Source organism: Dendropsophus ebraccatus, chromosome 8 (genome assembly GCF_027789765.1).
Source record: "Dendropsophus ebraccatus isolate aDenEbr1 chromosome 8, aDenEbr1.pat, whole genome shotgun sequence".
Taxonomy (NCBI): Eukaryota; Metazoa; Chordata; class Amphibia; order Anura; family Hylidae; genus Dendropsophus; species Dendropsophus ebraccatus.
This window is the reverse complement of record NC_091461.1, coordinates 41,235,015-41,257,032: the sequence shown is the minus strand read 5'-3', so window position 1 is coordinate 41,257,032 and position 22,018 is coordinate 41,235,015. Positions and strand designations below refer to the sequence as shown.

Below are 22,018 nucleotides of genomic sequence, written 5' to 3'. Positions count from 1 at the left end.
GCATATAACCACTGATGTAGCGCACCATTGGTATCACAGGTACATGTGTGTGGGGACAACAGTACAAAGAGTACAATGCTGCATGGCATTGTGATGGTAGAACTCCACACTTTCCCTGATGAACCCCACTGCTATCAACAAGGGGGGAAAAGCATCAGAAGTAGACCCACTTGACTCAAATAGAAGTCTTTTGCCAACTCAAATCTTTTCACAAAGGAGTGTACCGTGATACTGTTTATATGTACAACACTGCGACACTAACACCAGGTGGACACTCTTTTTGACCAAGACTGAGTGGATAAATATACTTCATTGTACAACCCTGTACTTGACTACCTGACAGCCTTTAGGAGAACCACTAGCTAGCGTAGGATAGGACCCGCATAGTGTAGGGGACGCCTGACCCAAGTGGTTTCTAGTCTATAGACAGGGTATAACAGGTACAGTACAACTACCTAAAATACCAGCCTATACCTATATATCTACTTTCTTAACTTGTATATATCTTGCATATATAGAAGTATATATTGTATGTATTGAAATGAAAGATGTATTTCTGCACATGTATATTTTTCACTGAAAAAACTTCACCTTTATACTTGCTATAAGCCAGTCTACCACAGTTGTCATTTCTCTCTTTTCTATCATGTCTGAATCAAAAGTCATCAAGGCGTTTCTTGATGGCTTCTTCCCACCCCTCTGCCCTTTACAGATAGATCTCTCTCTATAGCCAAGAAGGGAAGAGATCTATCAGATTCAATTAAGGCTGAGTGGAGAATTCAGTAACTGCAAGAACAGCACTACCCCTGTCATCAGGTTGTGTGTTGTATAATAATTCATCACCATTCACTTCAATGGAACTGCGCTGAAAAACCCACACCCAGCTGAGGACAAGAGAGTTGCTTTTTTTGGAAGAAAGCAGACATGTTTTTTTAAAGGGGTTATCCAGCGCTACAAAAACATGGCCACTTTCCCCCTACTGTTGTCTCCATATTGGGTGTGGTTTTGAAACTCAGTTCCATTGAAGTAAATGGAGCTTAATTGCAAACCGCACCAGAACTGGAGACAACACTAAGGGGAAAAGTGGCCATGTTTTTATAGTGCTGGATAACCCCTTTAAGCTTGGATACCTTTAAAATGCAACTTGTGTCTGACTGTTGTTGCCTATAGACTCATACCCTTCTTTTACCAATGTACACAGATTTCAGCCCTTCATGAGATACTTGCCCATAGTTTTCTGGTAAGCTGAAATGGAAACTGGGAGGCATTAAAACATCCATTGCCGCCCTTCTGTATCAATGGAAATCTCTTGCTAAAAGAGGCCAATAATAATACTACATTAGGAAATGAATATTTATGCATCGTCTATGTCTACTTTCATAGGTTTGGCTTTTTATACCAAGTGCCTCTCCTTCTATGATATTCCTTCCAAGTTTAACATTTGGAGTTAATGACAGGTACAAAATATAGAAGTGGATTTTACTTTTAACCTATTCATATTGTTCTCTTACAGGAATTCCATCCATCTCTAGAAGCCATTCCTGTGCTCTACCCTCAGTGGGATCCTAACCGTTACCAAGAAGCACAAGAGGTGGGACAAGAACAAGAGGAAGAATCTTTTCCATCATTATTTTCCGAAAAACTGAGTGTCTCTGCAACAAATCCAAGGTAAGAATTGAAAGAATTTTTTTTTTTTTTTTTTTTTTTATTCTTGCACCCTATTTATTTTGACTTGTAGTCTGTATTATACTTTAGAATTATAACTATTGTCCCTATAATATACAATTGTATAGACACCTTATCTTCTGGATTTAGTTGTTTGCTATGGGCATCTCCTTCACTTTTTAATATTCCATTAGTTATTGCATTGAGGGCTTTGGATTGCCTTGCTCTGAAAGCATTGGAGTTGTTGGACACCAATCATTATCATGGCTCTACATCATTACAGGGCTGTATGTATGTATGTGTATGTATGTTGACATGATGGTGGTGATCCCTCCGCAACATTAAAGTTGTTATAAATCAGGATGGGGAGTATTATTAAGTTTGGTGATTTAAAAAAAAAATTAAAATGGCAGGAGCAGGTTAGGCATTTTCTTCCGAGACATGACGTCTTCCAGCACGCGTCTCGGAGCATGGCGCATCGCGAGCATGGGGAGAGGTAAGCAATAATTGTTTATTATGTGTACACTTGCCCCTGCTGGCTGAGAATTGTAAAAAATTTGCCAGACTTCTCTTTTAAGGTGTTATGTCCATAGATTAATTATTGCTGAGAGCCATAGAGTTTACTATGTCTAGCTCAAAGTACATGGAGGGAGCTATGTCAGACTATGTCAGCTATGTACAGAGGTACTTTTAACCTAGAAGTATTTTTTAAAGCGACTCTGTACCCATAATCTGCCCCCCCCCCAAAAAAAAAAACCGCTTGTACCTTCAGATAGCTGCTTTCAATCAGAGATCTGTCCTGGGGTCTGTTCAGCAGGTGATGCAGTTATTGTCCTAAAAAACAACTTTTAAACTTGCAGCCCCGTGGCCTAGGTTGTGTATGCATTAGGCTGGCACAACCTCTCCGTCCCTCCTCCCTGCCCTCCTCATCATTAGGAATGCTCCAGGCAGATGGTCTCCTATTCATCACCTGTGTCAGCCTGTGCAATGTTCAGCATGGAGCAAATGTTCCAGTGGCATATCTAATGATGAAGAGGGTGGGGAGGAGGGACGAAGGGGTGGTGTAAAGTTAAGGCACAGACATTCTAAGCCGTGCCCGTTTGACACAGGATTGCAAGTTTGAAAGTTGAACCTGCCGAACGGACCCCAGGACAGATCTAGGATTAAAAGCAGCCATCTGAAGGTACAAGTGGTTTGGGGGGGTCAGATTGTGGGTACAGAGTCACTTTAAGGGAGAATATCTCCATACAGATGAGGGGAAACTTATGTAAAGTAGAATTGGCTCAGTTGCCCCTAGCAACCAATCAGATTCCACCTTTCATTTTTCAAAGAATTTGTGAGGAATGAAAAATAGAATCTGATTGGTTGTTAGGGGCAACTAAGACAATTTTACTTTACACCAGTTTGATAACTATCCCCCATGGGGTATAAAAGATCTTGTGCATGGAGGCTGTAAGGCCCATATGCAGGGCTCTACCATGTGCATGAGCCCTATGAGGTAGACTGTGCAAGTGTCTGTCCTGTAGGGTGAACAAGTCCTCATAGGTTGCTTATCAAGCACTGATGTGCACATAAATGGAGAAGGAAATTTCTGGTGAAAATAGGGACAAGGATCCTGCTGTTCTTAAGATCAGTGGAAGTCTCAGCTGCCAGACTCCCACCATATTTACCCGTTACACAAGTCATGTCTGGATCTGAGTGACACTTCCATCAGGACAATCCCGGCGGCCTGTAAGATGGAAATTCCTCCTCGCCAGACATGGGGCCTAACTGTTGATTAGTGATGACCATGGCGTCATAGATATTGCCCTTGACGATGATTTTCACAGCATGCACGATCATTAAATCGAGTAAATCATCACGATAATATACCAGTATATATATATATATATATATCTTTATGGGATCTGCTTTAGCAATATTACTCTGAATTGATATTGCATTTGCTTGAAAACAGTGGAAACTTTAAAGATTGGATCCGTTCACTCATTCTTTCCATATGAGTCGATGTTCTTACAAGTTGGAAGCTGAAGGGGTCACGACTATCTCTAGTTTTTCAACTTGTTGAGGATATGGAACGTTTCGGAGGACAATGAATAGCAACTTGGAAAAAAGTAGTGATTTGCTTGCAGTGTTTTTTCAGCATGGACACCTATTTCCCTCTGTTTAGTGATCCTTTCATTTTCCCAGGAGCGGTGACGTTACATTGCAGCATAGTGTTTGGGAGGAAGGACAGCTGCTTCCTGCCCTTCCGCAGACTGATCTTTATATAGAGGGCCTGGAATATAAGGAATCTGGGCGGAGTTCACAGCCTGGCACCATCAGGTATTGTTATTACGTGCATATCTCAGAAGAGACTGGTGTTTTTTTTATCTAACAGCTGAGCTTGGACTGAACTATTTAAAGTTAAAAAAAATATGCAATAATTCTTTACTGGAGAATAGCCTGAGCTTGTCCTATTGCCTGCTGCATGCTGAGTATGCTGACAATGACTCTTCTACCGGGAGTGCTGCGAGCCAAGAACGACTCTTGTACAAACCTGCTACATTCTTGCTGCTTTTAATCCAGGATAAGTATTAACATTCAGCGAGTAACATAAAACGTAGAATTTAATCCACAGTATATACAGAGTGTGGCTGGATAAACCTTGGTGTTGATGATATTAATTCCTGCCTTAGTTTTAGCCTATATTGGAAATGAAGGCAGTCATTGTTTATAGTTCTTATAAATCCTTTTGCTAGAGTTACCTTTATAGCAAAACTACAGCTTATTCTACTCTTTCAGCCTCGGTTGTTTGATCTCTCCCTGTTTGCATAGGATGAGATCAAGGCCAGTAGGGTAGGAAGAATCCTCTGGGGACCGCCCTAATGATTTGCTTTCTTTCAGAAACAGCACCACCCTTGTTCACAGTTTATGTGTGGTATTACAGCTCAAGTCCATTGAAGTAAATGGAGCTGAGTTGTAATACCACACACAACCTGAGGACAGGTGTGGCCCTATTTTTGAAAGAGAACATTTTTGTATTTTTCGAATTCAAAATAACCCCTTTAACACTACGTTTTCTTTAAGAGAATATGACATTTCTAGGATAGATCATATTAGCAACTGCAAATTTCATTGCAACAGATGTTATTTTAACTATGTTGAGCTTGGTGTGGATTCCCCATACTTTGCATGCTTGACTGGCTGCCCTTCTACGTGTAGTAGGCTTCTGCTGTTCTGGGGAATATCCTTTTCTGCAGTTGTATTTGTCTTGATTTTATCTGTTTGGCTTGACTCCAGCACTGTTGGGCTGTCTTGCTGTCTGGTAGTGTCTTTATCTGGGCACACAGAGCTCATTCATATCTTACTGGTAGCTAGATAGCATCTGAGACACATGCCAGTGCTATACATTCATTTGGCCGTGCATATTAAAGTGCAGATTATGGTGTGGTCGTGAAATCTTTATGTACCTTAATTATTTGCTCTAGACTTTTGTTGGTGATCATCTATGATATCATTCCAACCAGCTACCAATCAGGTTCAATGTTAGGCTGTTCATGGTGACTGCCAACTTTTTTGCGCAGTTCTGTGTGCCTCTTTTCCTACATGTCTTGACTAAGTCTTCTTAAGCATGGGTTTGCATGGGTTTGCATCTCGAGCTGGCTATAGTTTTGCTTGGTGGTTGATTTTATACCTTTGCCTGCGGCCACCTCTTTTCCTGCACTGTGCTTTTCCATATTTCTTGGAGGACTGAATTATTTCATCCACTTACCTTGTTAACTGCAGCAACCTCACCAGTGAAGAAGGATCAGAGGATGAAGAATATTCTGCAGCGGAAGATATAGGACTGATAGGGATACTCAGAGAATGGGGGCAACAAGTATCACCAGAGAAAGTCTCTAAGGATGGAAATACCCTACCAGAGATGCCTAAAGCAGACCTAGCTATTAAAGAAAGTGGGTTTATGCAAGAACAAACTTTATTGGGAAAACAAGATCCAGATCCGTGTATATCATCTACAAGTAACTTTAAGAGTGATGATGCCAAAATGCAGGAAGATTTCAGTCTTGGCAGTCCAAGTGTTCTTCCTCTGACTTCGACGCCACAGCTGATTCCAGCATCCATGGAATTATTCTTAAGGAATGCACCGCTATCTCAGCCAGTTGGAATGCTCCAAGAACCAAACACCTGCAAGCAAACAAAGGAAGATAACATGGATAGTAATACTGATCAGGGAGAACAGAAGGGATCATGGAATAGTAGAACTTTAACTACAGATGGTGTAAATAACCAGACATGGGGGCAGAGCCACTTAATCTTGTCTTCTACAACAGATGGGAGCTCAGACAATGATAAAGATAAACTCCCCATACCACACAGCCTTATAAAAGAGAGCAGTCTCCAAAGTGGAGAATCCCCTGCCAATCTGGTGGGGTCAGAGCTCAATACTTTTTGTGATAATCTCATTACATCATCGCTTAATCAACCGTCTCTGCTTGAGGTGACACAACCAGAAAGTCTTCAGGGGCAGATGGGGGAGACAAAAAGCTATCAAAGTTTTCCTGCTAATCTACCTGATAGAGTAGAGGTAGAAAATGAGGAATGGCATGACGCAACTGGACATGTAAAAGAGACAACTGTAGCAGAAAGCATGCAACCCAAGAGTGCAAACCATGAAACTAGTGAGGAGCATGGCTTGCAAAAGACCTCCACTGTCGATGATGGAAATGTTTCTAGTAAAGACAGAAAAAATCGTAAAGTGAAGACAAAGAGATTGAAAAATAAGACAAAAAAAGATATTTCTGCCAATCAGGTGTCCCCCACGAGCATGCCAATTTCATTAACACCTGGAATCGAAAATGCCTTATTTACACCTATATACATGACTGAGGGGCTAAAGGAAGAAATAAATCAGGCTACTCAGGAAAAAACTGAAGTCCTTGTACATACAGCTCTGGACTCAGCACATGTGACCGCTTCAAGTGATCCAAAACAACTAGTCAACCAGACTGAAACAGTGAAAGATTTTCCATCCCAGAGCTCTGTGAACAATTTACTTTTAGAAGATGTGTCAAGCTTTTGCCTAAATACTGCGGAATTATATCTGGCAGCACCCAGTCCTGATATAAAGGAAGACTTTGTGAAAGATATTACCATATCTTGCAAAGACCAAGCACTTTCTTCACCATCCATTGGTGAGTATGGACAAACTCCTACTAGCCAAAGTGAGCCAACATCTCAACAAAATGCCAAATTTAGTCCACTGGGTCCTACCAGGAATGAGTCGACGGCAGTTAAACTTAGCATGGACATGGGGAAGGTGACCACAAGAGAGAAGAGTAATACTGAATGTGGTGTCAATGATAAAGTTAGAAGTGAAGAAGTAAGTGCAGATGCCTATCAGAAAAAGGTGTTAAAGACTGATACAGAAAACAGTAATTTATCTATTTCTGCAAGTCCTTATAATACAGAACACTCCCCAGCCACACAGGTTTTACTAGATACAATTTCTGAAACTTTTTCAAAAGAAGTCATCAATTTACTCCCCCCACAGGAACCTTGTCATGAGAATGAGTATTTATTATGTCTGACGGAAGAAATCTCCCCGGCTGAAAAATCTGAGACATTTTCAGTTCAAACCCAGATGAAGACCAGCCAAACCCAAAGTGGAAATGACATCTGTTTAAATGTTTCGCATCAAAGACAAAGTCCTGATATTAGTGCAAAGCTACAATCATCCATCCTGTCTGATGTGGAAAACCTGAACCACAGGCCAGATTGTACCCTAGGGGAGTCATCCAAGGTTCAGCTAGAGCAGAATGTGTCTGTCGTAACTCCAGTAGAGTTTAAAATAGTAGACACCAGCTTGAACCTGGAAAGCAGGTCTACAAAGGAGAAGGAGGTTCCCATGATCGCATTGAGTCAGCAAGAAATCGCGTCCTCGGAGGGCACACCCTACCCTTACAATGCTCTGTACCCTGGAAAAGCCCTAGAGGAGAAAGTGCAAGAAGAACCTTTAGCATCAACATCAGAGTCTCTGGAATACACATCCGATTCTCCTTTCAAGAGTGATGAAACAGACAAATCCATATCTACAACTTTTAAAGTATCTGCCACCATGGATGCTATAGATGCTTTGAGGCTCTTGGAGGACAACATTTTGCAATGCAGTCAGCAAGGTAAAGAATTATTTCCAGATGAGAAAGAGTCATTGAGAAGTTTTACATTTTCTTCTGATAAAGATAACAATGCCAATGAAGAAATCCTTACCACTCAAATTCAACCAGAAGAGTCTCCAGATGCCGGTACACAGCTCCACATACTAAATGATAAATCAACCCAACTTCAGACAGCAGGTGACAGCTTCAGCTCTATGGAAATACCAAATGATTGCTCTACAGAGGAACCAAATTCTGAGATAGATGTTGGCAATAAGGAAAATGTTAAAATAGACACTTCTCAAGATCTACATGATACAGAGGAAGCATTCAATCTCCAGTCCAGTCTGGTACAAAACCTTCAGCCAAAACATTCACAGATATCCACATTATCATCACCAGATAATAACCTTCTGCCTGAACATAAAGTTCTAGGTATTCCTATTGAACCCTGTGATAATAAAGAAGATGGGAGCCCTTCACTAGTCATTTGTCCTGAAGCAGAAGCCAAGGTATGTTCTGATTCTACAGTCAAGGCTGAACAGTCTGATATTACAAAAAGTAATACTGATAAAGGATTATCTACAGAGACCCCGGAAAACACAAATAAGAATCAGATTTTATCTACAGATATCAAACCCATTACTGACACCCCAGAAAAGTCTTCTTATCTTACCAACTGTAATACTGAAACATCTGAACCTTTTACCGACAATAGGAATTATCCTGAGGAAGCTGAGGATGCTGACCCTGTGATTGCATTCTCCTTTGCATTGGTAGAGGAATCACAACCTACAGAACAATCGGATCTTCCTCGTATAATTGTAAAAGACAAAGACTCCAAGTCTTACCTTCTGCCTGAAGATGAATCAACAGTGAAATCACAAAGTTTATCAGAGGAAGCTATTGAGAAATATAGTGAAAATGATGGAAAAGAGTCCAAACAGGAGATAAAATCATGTCCATCGGTTACTGATGACCAGAAAGTTATTTTGCATGACATTCAGACGGATGGATGTGGAGTGTCTATAACTGAAAAAGATCAGTCAGAAAGAGATGTACCTGTTGCCTTAGATGTCAAGCACATGGAATATACCAATGCACATAGTGCTAGCACAGAAAAATCAGAGGAAACATTTAATATTCTACATCATAATACACACAAGGAAGTACACCCTCAAGAAAAACATCCTGAAATGGCTTTTCAAAGAATACTTAACCTCAGTCCCGTGGGAGAAGTAATGACCCATACTTCTCAGGAGCACACAAGTGATGCAGCCAAGGCAACTGAAGGTACAGAAATCGTTACAGAGCAGAATGTAACTCATATTATCAATACAGAGTCAACTTTCATGGCCAAAGTTGGTTGCTTGAAGAATTCAGAATCTGCTCTTGAGCAGCATGCCCCCTACAAAGGTGAGACTGAATTTCCTTCACCTGTTCCCTTCAAAGACACGATGGAATTTCCTTCTGCTGCCCCCTCCAAAGGTGAGACTGAATTTCCTTCTACTGCTCCCTCTGAGGACAAGACTGAATTTCCTTCTACTGCTCCCTCCAAAGACGAGACTGAATTTCCTTCTACTGCTCCCTCTGAGGACAAGACTGAATTTACTTCTACTGCTCCACACAAAGACGAGACTGAATTTCCTTCTACTGCTCCCTCTGAGGACAAGCCTGAATTTACTTCTACTGCTCCCTCCAAAGACGAGACTGAATTTCCTTCTACTTCTCCCTCCAAAGACAAGACTGAATTTCCTTCTACTGCTCCCTCCAAAGACGAGACTGAATTTCCTTCTACTGCTCCCTCCAAAGACGAGACTGAATTTCCTTCTACTGCTCCCTCCAAAGACGAGACTGAATTTCCTTCTACTGCTCCCTCCAAAGACGAGACTGAATTTCCTTCTACTGCTCCCTCCAAAGACGAGACTGAATTTCCTTCTACTGCTCCCTCCAAAGATGAGAGTGAATTTCCTTCTACTGCTCCCTCTGAGGACAAGAATGAATTTCCTTCTACTGCTCCCCACAAAGACGAGACTGAATTTCCTTCTACTGCTCCCTCCAAAGACGAGACTGAATTGCCTTCTACTACTCCCCACAAAGACGAGACTGAATTTCCTTCTACTGCTCCCTCCAAAGACGAGACTGAATTTCCCTTTACTGCTCCTTCCAAAGATGAGACTGAATTTCCTTCTACTGCTGTCTCTGAAGACAAGACTGAATTTCCTTCTACTGCTCACTCCAAAGACGAGACTGAATTTCCTTCTACAAGACCAAGTCAAATAAGTTCAGCAATGACAAATACCAACTCTCTACCTGTTAAACCTTGTGAAGAAACAGGAGCACCCAACATCATCAGTTCTGGGGCTTTTGATGGACATAGAATGACTTTTGAATCCTTACAACCTCTTCCAAAAGAAAATAAAGAGAACTCTGAGGATACAACAATGACACCACAAATGATCAACAATGAACTGGCATCTGATCATCTAAAGCCTGTACCTGAAAAAAAGGAGAATAAACTATCTGACGCTATATCGCAGAAGCCTGACTCAAGTGTTCCTGAAATGACAGAAGCACTAGTTTCTGATCAACAAATTGTTAAAGAGACAGACATTCTTTCTGATATGTCAGGTTTTACAGTTAAGGAGACAGCGATCCTATCTGATGAACCACATTGGCCTTCAGAGCAGGCAAATAATGTATCTCCAGCTATAAGCCCTCCTTCTGATGAGTTGGCAACTTTAGTGCAGTCTGCAAGTTCTGAAAAGACTACTACTGCAAAAGATAAAGTTCTTCTAGAACTATTCAGTAAAATATGTGGTCCTTGTCCTGAAGAAAAAGTAATTTTACAGAAAATGGAACTACCTGAACAAAAGGAATTGTCTGTAGACCAAGAAAAAGCACCCCTTGCACAAGCGGGGGTTGACCACACTGAAGAGAAGAAACATTTTCTCACTACTTCACCTACTGGAATTGACCTACCAGTTTTCGACCTTGGTTCCTCTAGTGTTGCTCATGAAAAGCTGCCTCCTTCTCCAAATGAACCAGGACCTCCCTCTCCAGTTGTTAGAAGCCCAACTTTTCCACCTTCAGATTCTTATAGCTTCACCCAGAAGCTGCGCAGTGTCCTCCACTCTGATCGTCCAGTCACGAAAAAGACAGTGAAAGTTACCCCGCCAGAGCCAATGGTGCTCCCCCCAAGTCCATCCATGCCTACAGGAAGAACGAGCAATGAAAGGTAATATAATAATTTTGTTTTTAAATAATTGGTCTTGAAATTTTAACAAATATACTTTTGGTATTGTGACTGTAGATACTGCCTCCTATTAGTCTGAGGCAGCACTCCACTCGAAATCGTAGTTTGACCTTTAATATGCTCTATAGGTTAAAAAGTCACACATCACCCTACACAGGACATTGTTAGAAAATTTACAATAGTCATAGATCACCTGTAACTTTGTTTTACCTATAGAAAATAATTGAAATCACTCTCCAACCAATATTCTATAATTACAGCCTGTGGCTGTGGTCCCACAACAGGGAAATGATGACCGTCTTTCTGAATGGGCGTCATTTTAGCGCCAAAAGATGACCGTCTATTGGTAATTGGTAGGACTGCTAATACCGAACGTGAACATTATTTTTGACCCACATTATCAATAAACAGATGTCTTTTGGCGCTAATATGATGGTAGTCCTAAAAGACCACCATCGTTTTCCCGTTTTGGGAACATAGCTTAATACCCTTTGCATGCAATGACTTTCTCTTCCACTGAAGAACGATCGCTGATTCGAAAGTCATTGTTATCGATCTGATGACCTTTCCCATCAGTACTAAACTCTAGAATTAACTGAGTTTTAGAGCAAATCTCTCCATGAAAACAAGACTTTTGTTCCTTAAAAGGGAACTATCAGCAGGCTAGACAAATCTAGCCTGCTGGTAGCTCTCAATTGTGTACAAGGCACTGAGGATGAAGGAATGTCTGCTACCTTTATCCTCAGTTCCTGTGCTACTAGTTGTGCCCGATAAGCCATAAGAAGCAGTGGGGGCATGGCTACCTTCCCTCCAAGCACTGATCCGGCCTGCCCCTCCATCGATAATTATTAGAAGGAGTGTGTCAAATGGGGGGGGGGCATAGCCTGGCATGCCTGTCCCCTCTAATGAATTATCAATGGCGGGGGCCAGATCGGTGCTTGGAGGGGCAGTAGCCATGCCCACTGCTTCTAATGGCTTATCGGGCACAACTAGCAGTACAGGAACACCGCTGAGGATAAAGGTAAGATATGTCCCTTCATCCTCAGCACCCCATGCCCATTAGGGAGCTATCAGCAGATTAGATTTGGCGAACCTGCTGATAGTTCCCCTTTAAAAGCTTTGGACACCTTTTGGATAATTTTTCTTTTTACTGGATTGCATGTATTATGGGCTAAACATTTTTGTATTATTTTTAAGTTAAAGATTTTCCACCATTTGTTTTATGTAGCTTGCATGTATTACAGTACCTAGTACGCTATCAGATGCCATTGTTAATTGTCAATCACCAGCCACTCCTATCTTTACCTGAATGATTATTGGGTCAAAATATCCATATTGATTGGACAGGAGTTTAGTTTGCTATGTACTATTCTTTATGCAAGCTGCAGAAGTTATATAATTCAGTTAAACAAAATCCAAATGTGTATGTAGCATTTGAAGGCATTACTGGTCTAGCCTCAGGATAGGCCATACACATTACATTTGAATGGGTCTGACTCCCAGCACCCCGGCTGATCATCTATTTGTAAGTCTCACAGCTAGAGATGAGCGAACCGGGTTCGGGTTCGAGTCCATCCGAACCCGAACATTCGGCATTTGATTAGTGGTGGCTGCTGAACTTGGATAAAGCTCTAAGGTTGTCTGGAAAAGATGGATACAGCCAATGACTATATCCATGTTTTCCACATAGCCTTAGGGATTTAACCAACTTCAGCAGCCACTGCTAATCAAATGCCGAACTTTCGGGTTCGGATGGACTCCAGCATGCTCGAAGTTCACTCATCTCTACTCTGTACTCAGCCTATTCAGGTTCACTCATCTCTACTGAGCCTATTCTGTGTTTAGCAACACTTGTACATGCGCCACTGTTCTATTAGTAGTGGCAATTAGAGATGAGCAAACCTGGAGCATGCTGGAGTCGATCCGAACCTGAAATTTTGGCATTTGATTAGCGGTGGCTGCTGAAGTTGGATAAAGCCCTAAGGCCAGGAGCGGATTAACTTTACCATAGGCCCCTGGCTGTTCACCAAGCCTGGCCACCCCACTGTAACTATGGCCGCACTAGCCTGGCTATCATAGTACAGGATAGATAATGTCATGATGTCCTGATTTGTGCAAAATTGCCATAAAAAACAGTGATTTTTTGCAAATCATGGCAGAAGTGTAGCCAGGAGACAGTACACCATTGAAAGTAGAAGTCTTTTTGGGTGGTCATGGGCCCCCCAGGAGCTCAGGGCCACGGGCTGCCGCCCAAAACGCCCCTATTATAATCCACTACTGCCTAAGGCTATGTGGAAATCATGGATATAGTCATTGGCTGTATCCATGTTTTCCAGACAACCTTAGAGCTTAATCCAAGTTCAGCAGCCCCAGCTAATCAAATGCTGAACGTTCGGGTTCGGATCGACTCGAACCCGAACCCGGTTCGCTCATCTCTAGTGGCAATACAAGGTACTGAAGTGTTGTTCCATTTAGCAGAATAGGTCACCTGAGGATAGGCCATTACTTTTTCAGGCTGGATAACCCCTTTAAAGACTTTCCCACCAAACTCAATGTGCAATAAATTTCCATACTAAAAACAGGCAAACCATAAAAACCAACAAATCATACTCTCACATGACAGGTGAATAGGCAACATTTTTTACATTATTGTTCCAGTCTGTTATCAGTAAGTAACCACTCTCTTATTGACAGAGCGCTGAATCTGGTTCTCTTTGCTTTCAGAACTTTTTGTTTCCATAATTGCTTTTAACTTGTGTAATAAACAGGAACAATTTGTAACCAAATGACTTCCTTCTAGTTTAGGAATTTTTCATGTGGGTATGAACAGATTCTGTCTACTACCACTGCACTAGTTTCTATAACCATAGAGTCGGCTTTTGGTATTTCCATCAGCCCTTGCCCTGCTCCTCTTTATGACCTCTCTGGATTTCCATCCTTAAAGCTGCCATATAACTTTAGTAGCTGTTGGACATACGTTTGTTCTGCCAATAGTATCTATCCTGTATACCCCATATACATGAAAGCTCAGCTTAGGTGACAGTTTATATGTTTTATTGGGGACAGCAGATATAATACATCCCCAATCCTTCCCATCTTTAACAGGTAAGGGATGCAAGTATTGTATGTGTCACTAATCAGATGTGATTTGGCATATTAAAGGTTTTTTTTTAGGATCAGAAAATTGTATCTAAAACTATCACCCCAAGATATATAACGTACTAATATATTATTGTCACAAATAGTACTGGCTTCATATTTTTTTGCATGAAATACCCCTAGCAGGAAGTTGTATAGTCCTTTCATTTTTAGTGTGGTGTTGTCTCAGCAGCAGCCCCAGCTCTTTTCTGGTTCACTTGGTTTCTGGATCCAGGTTCATTTGAACAGGGAGAAAAAGAGATCAATCCTTGGCTGATCAATGTCACTTTTACAAAGGCCGATTATGGGCCGCAGGAGCGTTTCTAGTAAAATTCTTATAATTATTCATAAAAAAATTTATGTAATGCTAATTTATTCTGCAGCCATGTACAGCGGTTTTACTAGTGAATATATAGCCAGGGACGTATTTACCTCTAGGCACCCATGGTCTGGTGCCTAGGGCAGCACCTTGCAGGGAGTTTATGGTGGTATTGGTCAGGTTTGGTGTGGCGGTGTTCCCCATTTCTTCCTCAGTAGTCATGTGCTATTACCAGGATTATTGGCCATACGCCTATTACCGCGTGAGGGTCTGGTTACAGCTGCATGTGGTGACGTACAGTAAAACTGGGAACACGGCCTAAGACTGATCAGATATCAATATGATGTTTAGAAACTAGAAAATCATGGTGCTAATTGGTGAGTGAAGATAGGGCATCTGCAGGTATAGTGCCTAGGGCAGCAGCAGCTGGTAATATGGCTCTGAATATAGCAGAGATGCATACAGGGTCAGTGGCGAGGCATTCAGTATATGAGTCAGTGTACAGGAGCAGGGCTTCTGAGGTTTACCCCATTGCAACAATACTAACCACTATGCCACTTATTTGTGGAACTAGAAGCTACAAAAACTCATTGTCATGTACATTCATGCTATAATGCGTGTGATGGACATTACTATATTATTATACAGTGTCAGAGCTCTGGGTTGCTGACAGCTCCCTGTTACAGTTAGGTTGTCAGGTGGCACCCACTCCATTGTGAGATGTTACTGTGCGTCCAGGCATACTTTAGCTTCCCTGGCAACTTTACTTTGTTGACAGCTCCTTACTTTCCACAGTGTGGCTGAGCTGTATCCGATTGCACTTGGAGGAGGTGCGGAGTATGAGCCCATCTAGGCAGCAGCTGGGAGCAGACTATACAAGAATTACAGATTTATCGTCATTATCCCCAATATACAAATGCACCATGTAAAGTGTGTTCCAATGATGTTTTGAGTAAACGTTACTATATGTTTACTCTTTTTTTTTTGCCGTGAGAATATCCTAAAGCATATTACGTACACCTCTTGAACTTGACAGGTATTGTCTTTGAGTCCTGTGATCAAGAAACCCGTTGTATTGCCTGTGACACAGAGGACTATGTAGCCTGAGTGTTCCTCTCCCCCTCCCTCCTTGCTTCATCTTCCCTGTAAGTGATTGGTAGGATGTCTATTCCTGCCCTTAGGGGTGGGAATGTTTTAGCAGTGCCCGGGCATGCTGCTTCTGTGTGTGTCACAGATTCCTCTGGCCCTGTGCAGGACCCCATGTCTGTCTAGGAGCTTTAACAGTGCCCTTCCCTAAGGAGGGGAGAAGGAGGTAGAGCCCCTCCCAGACACTGCATCATTCCATTCCCTGGCCTTTTGTTGTGTCTCAACTTTCACTAAGGAGAAGCAAACTTTGCTGTCCCCTTTCATTCTGCTGCAAGGACTGACAGACACAGGCATGGTATATCCGGGGTAAATCGTCAGCTGCTTGTTGCTTGGGATTTAAGACATAACTGCGAACGCCTTGGATTATTGAAGTGGAAGCGGCTCCTTGGGCAAGGAATCCCGGTGAGTAGGGATATAACTGAGAAGCATGGGACACCGGTGTATTATACACATAAGCTGGCTAAGAGGCTCATAGTACAAGCTCTACACTATTACTATTACCGCCTGAACCTTACAGAGAAGCCTATGACGCTAACTGCTCCGCTAATATAATATATATAAAAGCATACAATCTTCTATATCAGAGTATATAGAGAAGCTTGGAATTGATTTGCATTTTAATGGAAATACATCATTAGAGACAGAAGTAGACTAGGAAGCTGCGAGTCATTGGCCCAGGAGTGTGACAAGCTGGAAAAGTTCGGCAATGATGTTAATTGTGATAATGGAACAGTTTATGATGTAATGATTTATTGCAGGGAGTGTATTGGATACTATTGCTATGCTGATGTCATACAGTTCATTGCGGACATTATACAGGGATAATGACATATGACTTAACGTTAGAATTTATATGGGACGCAGAAGGGTGATGATACTGGTCACCAAGTAAAAAGGAGAGCAAATATATCAGCACTATAGGGTTTTGGGTCCCTATTCTGCCTGTTTATAAGCATGGATCAAGCAGTAGAATAATGTGGGACAGCGCGAGAAAATATACTTGTATTACGTAATGCTGCTCAACAGCTAAACAAGGTGTTACCTGCGGAGACCCCCCTCCTTGCAAAGGTGAAGGAAGCTGAGATAAGAGAGTCGGTTTGGTATGTATATATGTGTAGTGACTACTGAATATATGTAGATCATGGCATGACATGGCTGATAACAGGGAACAATACATTGTTGAACTGAACAGGTTATGGGAGATAGATATGATATCTGTTTATGAATATATACAAAACATTCATTCCTGTTACTATTGAATCAATTATGGATCGTGGTTTATTACTTTTCATTAAAAAATTGTTACTTTGATGAGCAGCTTTCCCTTTCGACCCGGGGTAGTGTTCTTTTACAGAGCATTACCTATCAAGGTGCAGTATTTAGACATGGTTGAATAGCTCAGGGCAAAGTCCGGGACATAGTTTGTCACTATGTGACCTGCAAATGGTGTAAGGCTGTGTTCACACTTTGTGGACATGCAATGCATAGGCCCCGTGCTCCTAGCATATGCCCAAAGAGTGTTCATTCTGTATACACTGTATATGATAAAAGATGTATATGTAGTTTTTACAGTGGAAGCCAGTTATATGCCACTGTATACCCATATACCCACCCATATACAAGGGCATGCTCTGGAGTCTTCCAATGAAGGTATACATCAGGAAATAATCAATATATATCTACGGAAGCAAGAGAAGTTATATAAGCAAGGTATTAAAATGAACCTGTCATCACTGTCTGAACTACAAGTCATCAGGGCGGTCCCTGTGTTCCTTTCCCCGCCCCACCGGCCTTGATTGATAGATCTTTCCCTGTTTTAGTATAGAGAGCACTCTTATCAATCAAGGGCTGTGGGGCAGGCAGAAGTTATCAGGACCACCGACTACTACAGGCAGCATTAAAGTGATGAAAAGTTCCCTTGAATTATCCTCTTATGTGAGAACTTTCTATATCTTACTCAGAGTTTTCTTGATTTTACAAAGTTTACAGCCACTAAAGTCTGTTGCTACACATCCTATATGAGCTGTCACCCTCTTTTCCCTGACCCCTGAATCACATAAAAGTCTTCTATGTTTGATGTACTATACACTGTACCTGGGCTGTGGAGTGATGGGCACCACCATGGGCACAGTTATAGCTGCTATTAGTTGTTGTCTAACAAAATATAGAAAACAATTATAACTCATAAAAGATAGAGGAGAATCTTAAAAGACTTCCCGCAAGAAGAACTTTCCATCATCTCTTTTATCATACAGGACATGCCCTTTAAATTTTCCCTCGCTTTCCTTGTTGCATTGTTTAGCATGTGATCATTGCTTCCTGCTTTAAAGATAAACCAACATGTACAGAGTAAATTCTGAGGTACAGAATGTCCTGACTTGCTTGACAACTACAGACTCTGGGCTGCTGGAGAAGCCAAAGTCATTGTTTAACGGAACTGGCTGTATACTGACAGGATACCGCAGGCTCCTACTGCTGTCACCCTACAGATTCCTAATCCTAATATGCAAGCCTTTAACTCTTTACATGCTCCACTTGTGCTCATCATTGAACTGACTTTCTGGAGAGGACTGTATCATAGAATTAGAAATGAGCAGATGAATAGACACATAAGAATTATATTGTAGTGTCTAGAGATTTGATAAAAATCTGTTGATTAATGCAGAGATTTTAGCAATTTTCCTATTCCTCTGAAATATATACATAGAATCCATACAATAACTCATAGAAGGAAGGCAAACAAAGCCTTGAAACAGTTGGCAAATAACTTATATTAGGAGAAAAAGTTTCTCCAAAGTTCAGTATGGCAATAATATATCCATCCGTTATTGACACAACTCCAGTAATCTATTATAGGTAACGTGAAATATTACATCCTAATAGAAAGGTATCCAAACCCTTAAAATAATATTTAATTAAAAAAAAGTATTAAAAATAACAACTTGTGAAAGAAAGACCATTCCAAACTTGTACTGCTCTTACTGTAAAGAATCCCTATCTTTCCTCTACTCACACTTTTACTATTGTTAAGGCCCGATTACACGAGGCAATTATGGGCCGATATTGGCCATTGTGTCCGATATTTGCCTCACGTAACAGAAGACAATGATCAGCCAACATGCACGACGTCGGCTGATCGTTGTCTTTTAACAGGCTTAAACAGCAACGATCAGCCTACCAATGATCTGCTGCTGTCGCTCTGTGTAATAGGAGAGGCGGCAGCAGACCACTGCTTTCTCCTATGGGCTCCCTGGACAATCTAAAAAATTGTCAGGGGACAACGCCCCCCCCCCCCGTGCAGCTTTCCGCAACAACCTTCCGCACTTACCCGCTCGCCGTCAGTGCATGTAATAGTGCCAGCAGCGAGTGGGGACAGGTCAGCGCTCTTGCTTGCTCCCTCTCATTGCCCGTATAATGGGGTTTACTTGTATTAGTGAAGAGATGTGACGTGTCCCTAAGGAAACAACTAAGTTTGACTAACATTGCATGCAGAGTTTCCAATGGACTGTGAATAAATTTAAGGATAGCAATGAAATCATAGATGCAATGTCCAGATACAGTGATATTCAATATCTGCCCCTTTCTGTTCTCAATCATGAATAACATTAAGGCAGTGTGTGGTCCTAAGAGAGGGATTTTGGAAGAACGTTGCTGACAACCATTGATGGCAGGGATGACTAACCAACAATGGCGTAAAGTGCTTGAGTACAATTAGCCGCTATGCTGGATGCTCCAGAGGAAAGCAATGGTTTGAATTCCCTAATAATGACATCACAGTAGTCCCATTGCGCCTGCTTTATACATGGGGCGGCTAGACACAACAGCTGGTCCCTCACTCAGCCATGACATCTACACCCAAATGTATCTCAGTGGTCTGACTCATTGTCATCTACAGAGGACATATAGCATTATACCCATTCATCTCAGAAAATGTATCATCTGCAGAAATCCAGTGCAACCATCATAGCAGATTAGGCCAGAAAATGCTCCCTTATGGACCGATTGCTTAAACTTTTGCACATATATGTTCCCTGGCATTGAATTATAACTGGTTCTGTGCTTGTAAGATTGCATTGTCAGCTGGAGGGGAACTACCAGGGTAGCAGCCGCAGCAGTTGCCATGGTCCCTGACAGCTGAGGGCCAGCAATTCCCACGGTCATTCCTCAAGGACAACAGGGCACTGCTACGGAAGGGATTCTGAGGACTGGAGCTGGACCCCACTGACACTGGTGCCGACCTCTTGGTTGTGATTGTTGAGAATCTTATAGAAAGTGATGTCATTAAATCAAGACAGGCAGGTCTATAAGGGGTGAAGAGGTCACAGTCACACCCAGGTCCTGATGCCTGAGGGGCTGCAAAGTCACCTCTGTCTGAAATAAACTAGTCCTATAAAGGGTACGTGGTCAGCCGGGGCCCAGTTAAAAACATTTCAGGTTGTGTACTTCAATTGAAGTAAGCTGCAATACCATGCACATACTGAGGACAAGGGTGGTGCTATTTCTGAAAGAATTCAGTTGTGTTTTTCTAATCCTGGACATTGCTTTTAAGGTGATGATATAACACAGGGGCCATGGTTATTACAGGTACAGGCTCCGCGGACTTCAGTGACCCCTTACTGTAGCCAGGTAATTTTCTTAACCTATACATGTGGTTTACTGTATTCCTGAGTAAAAACTTATGTATGTATGGAAAATAAAACATTCTAACTAGCTGATTACATTAGGGTTACTGAAGACAATAGGGCCCGTGTTGGCATACCAATTTGCCAATTTTGGTGACATACATTTCCCGAAGGGCACATACATGATATAAAAGAACCCTTTGAGTTTTATTATATTATGCACTTCATACCTATTGTTTGAGTTAGGCTAATGTATATTGAGATATTCAGAATCTCGATCTATATATCTAATAAAAAACGAGAGGAAGGCAGGGGGGGGGGGGTGCAGGAAAATAATAAGGTTAACTCACCCCTCCCCGTACCTCCTTTGCGCCACTCCCTGGCCACCCTCTGACCACTGTCGGATGTAATTTTTGGAGGGAATCGGGTCTTCCAGCTGCGGTCTGGGTGATCAATTGCCCACTCAGCGACTGGGGAGGTCTCATGCCCCAGTCACTAATTAGTCAAATGGGCAATCGATTACCCAGGTATGTGACATTGCCACTGGAAGAGCTGTCAACGGGACCCGGGAGCAGCTTTACAAAAGAGGTAAGAATGCTTTGTTATTATTTTCCTACACCTAATTTCATGGGACTTCTCCTTTAATTTCTAAAAGGGGCTTTTTACAAGTATAGGGGTGTTCCCTTTAATACTAGTTAATAGTTCACGTGTATATGGAGAGGATAGCTGACAGCTGAATAAGCAATGAAGGTGTAAGGCCACCTTTAGTAGTTAGGGAAGATCAGCTGCCATCAGATGCGTCTGGCAGTGGTTTTCCCCCTCTTCCCTATTTTGGAATAGATGCACATTCAAGCCACATTCAGACAGCATTTTTTCCCCTCTCCTCTATTAAAGGGGTTGTTCAGCAAAAATGTTTTCTTTCAAATCAACTGTCAACAAGTCTTCAAGTCAGTTGCTGTATGTCCTGCAGGAAATTGTGTATTTTTTTCCAGTCTGGAGAGCAGGAGAGGTTTTCTATAGGGATTTGCTGATGCTCTGGACAGTTCCTGACATGGACAGAGGTGGCAGCAGAGAGCACTTTGTCAAACTGGAAAGAATACACCACTTCCTGCAGGACATACAGCAGCTGATAAGTACTGGAAGACTTGAGATTTTTTTAAATTTAAAGCGTATTTGTCATTTCAATGTCATTTTTCTGACAACAATAAATATCAATAGTACAAGCGATTTTAAGAAACTCTGTAATAGGTTTTATTTACCAGAAGAGTTTCCTACTGAAAAAGCTGTTTTCCTAGCTTTCCCCTCACTTCAGAAGAAGCAGAATTTCTGTGTCCATTATGGTCTATGGAGCGGGGAGGGGCTGAGAGGAGTGAGTGAGCACAGAGGATTTCTGCACAGCACAACACCCTGCAATCTTCTCTCAGCAAGTTCCTAAATAAGCACTGACCTTTCTGACCTCTGAATCCAGCCCTTTAGGTGCCCAGACAGTCTACAAACAGCTGACCTTCATGTCTCTTCTTAAGGCTCACTCATATCTCTGGGCCCCTCCCCCCTCCATAGGATATAATGGACACAGCCGAACCCGTCTTCACTTGCTTCTTTGTAATAAAGACGGATTTGCCTGATAATGAACAGATAAGATGTGAGGGGGGAGGCTGGGAAATTGCTTTTTAAGTACAGAAGGAGACTTTTTTTGTCTAATAAAACCTATTATAGAGTTTCTTAAAATTGT

General features: G+C 41.8%; 1 protein-coding gene across 3 annotated transcripts in view; it reads left to right on the top strand.

The window, feature by feature from the left end:
• The window catches only part of TACC2 (transforming acidic coiled-coil containing protein 2), a 137,208-nt gene that overhangs the window by 47,203 nt on the left and 67,987 nt on the right, over positions 1-22,018 (top strand). For all 3 annotated transcript variants that reach the window (XM_069980243.1, XM_069980242.1, XM_069980244.1), the window contains exons 4-6: positions 1,514-1,668; positions 3,856-3,990; positions 5,434-11,043. In XM_069980243.1, the coding sequence (XP_069836344.1) occupies positions 1,514-1,668; positions 3,856-3,990; positions 5,434-11,043 (5,900 nt within the window). The remainder of the gene's footprint in view (positions 1-1,513; positions 1,669-3,855; positions 3,991-5,433; positions 11,044-22,018) is intronic.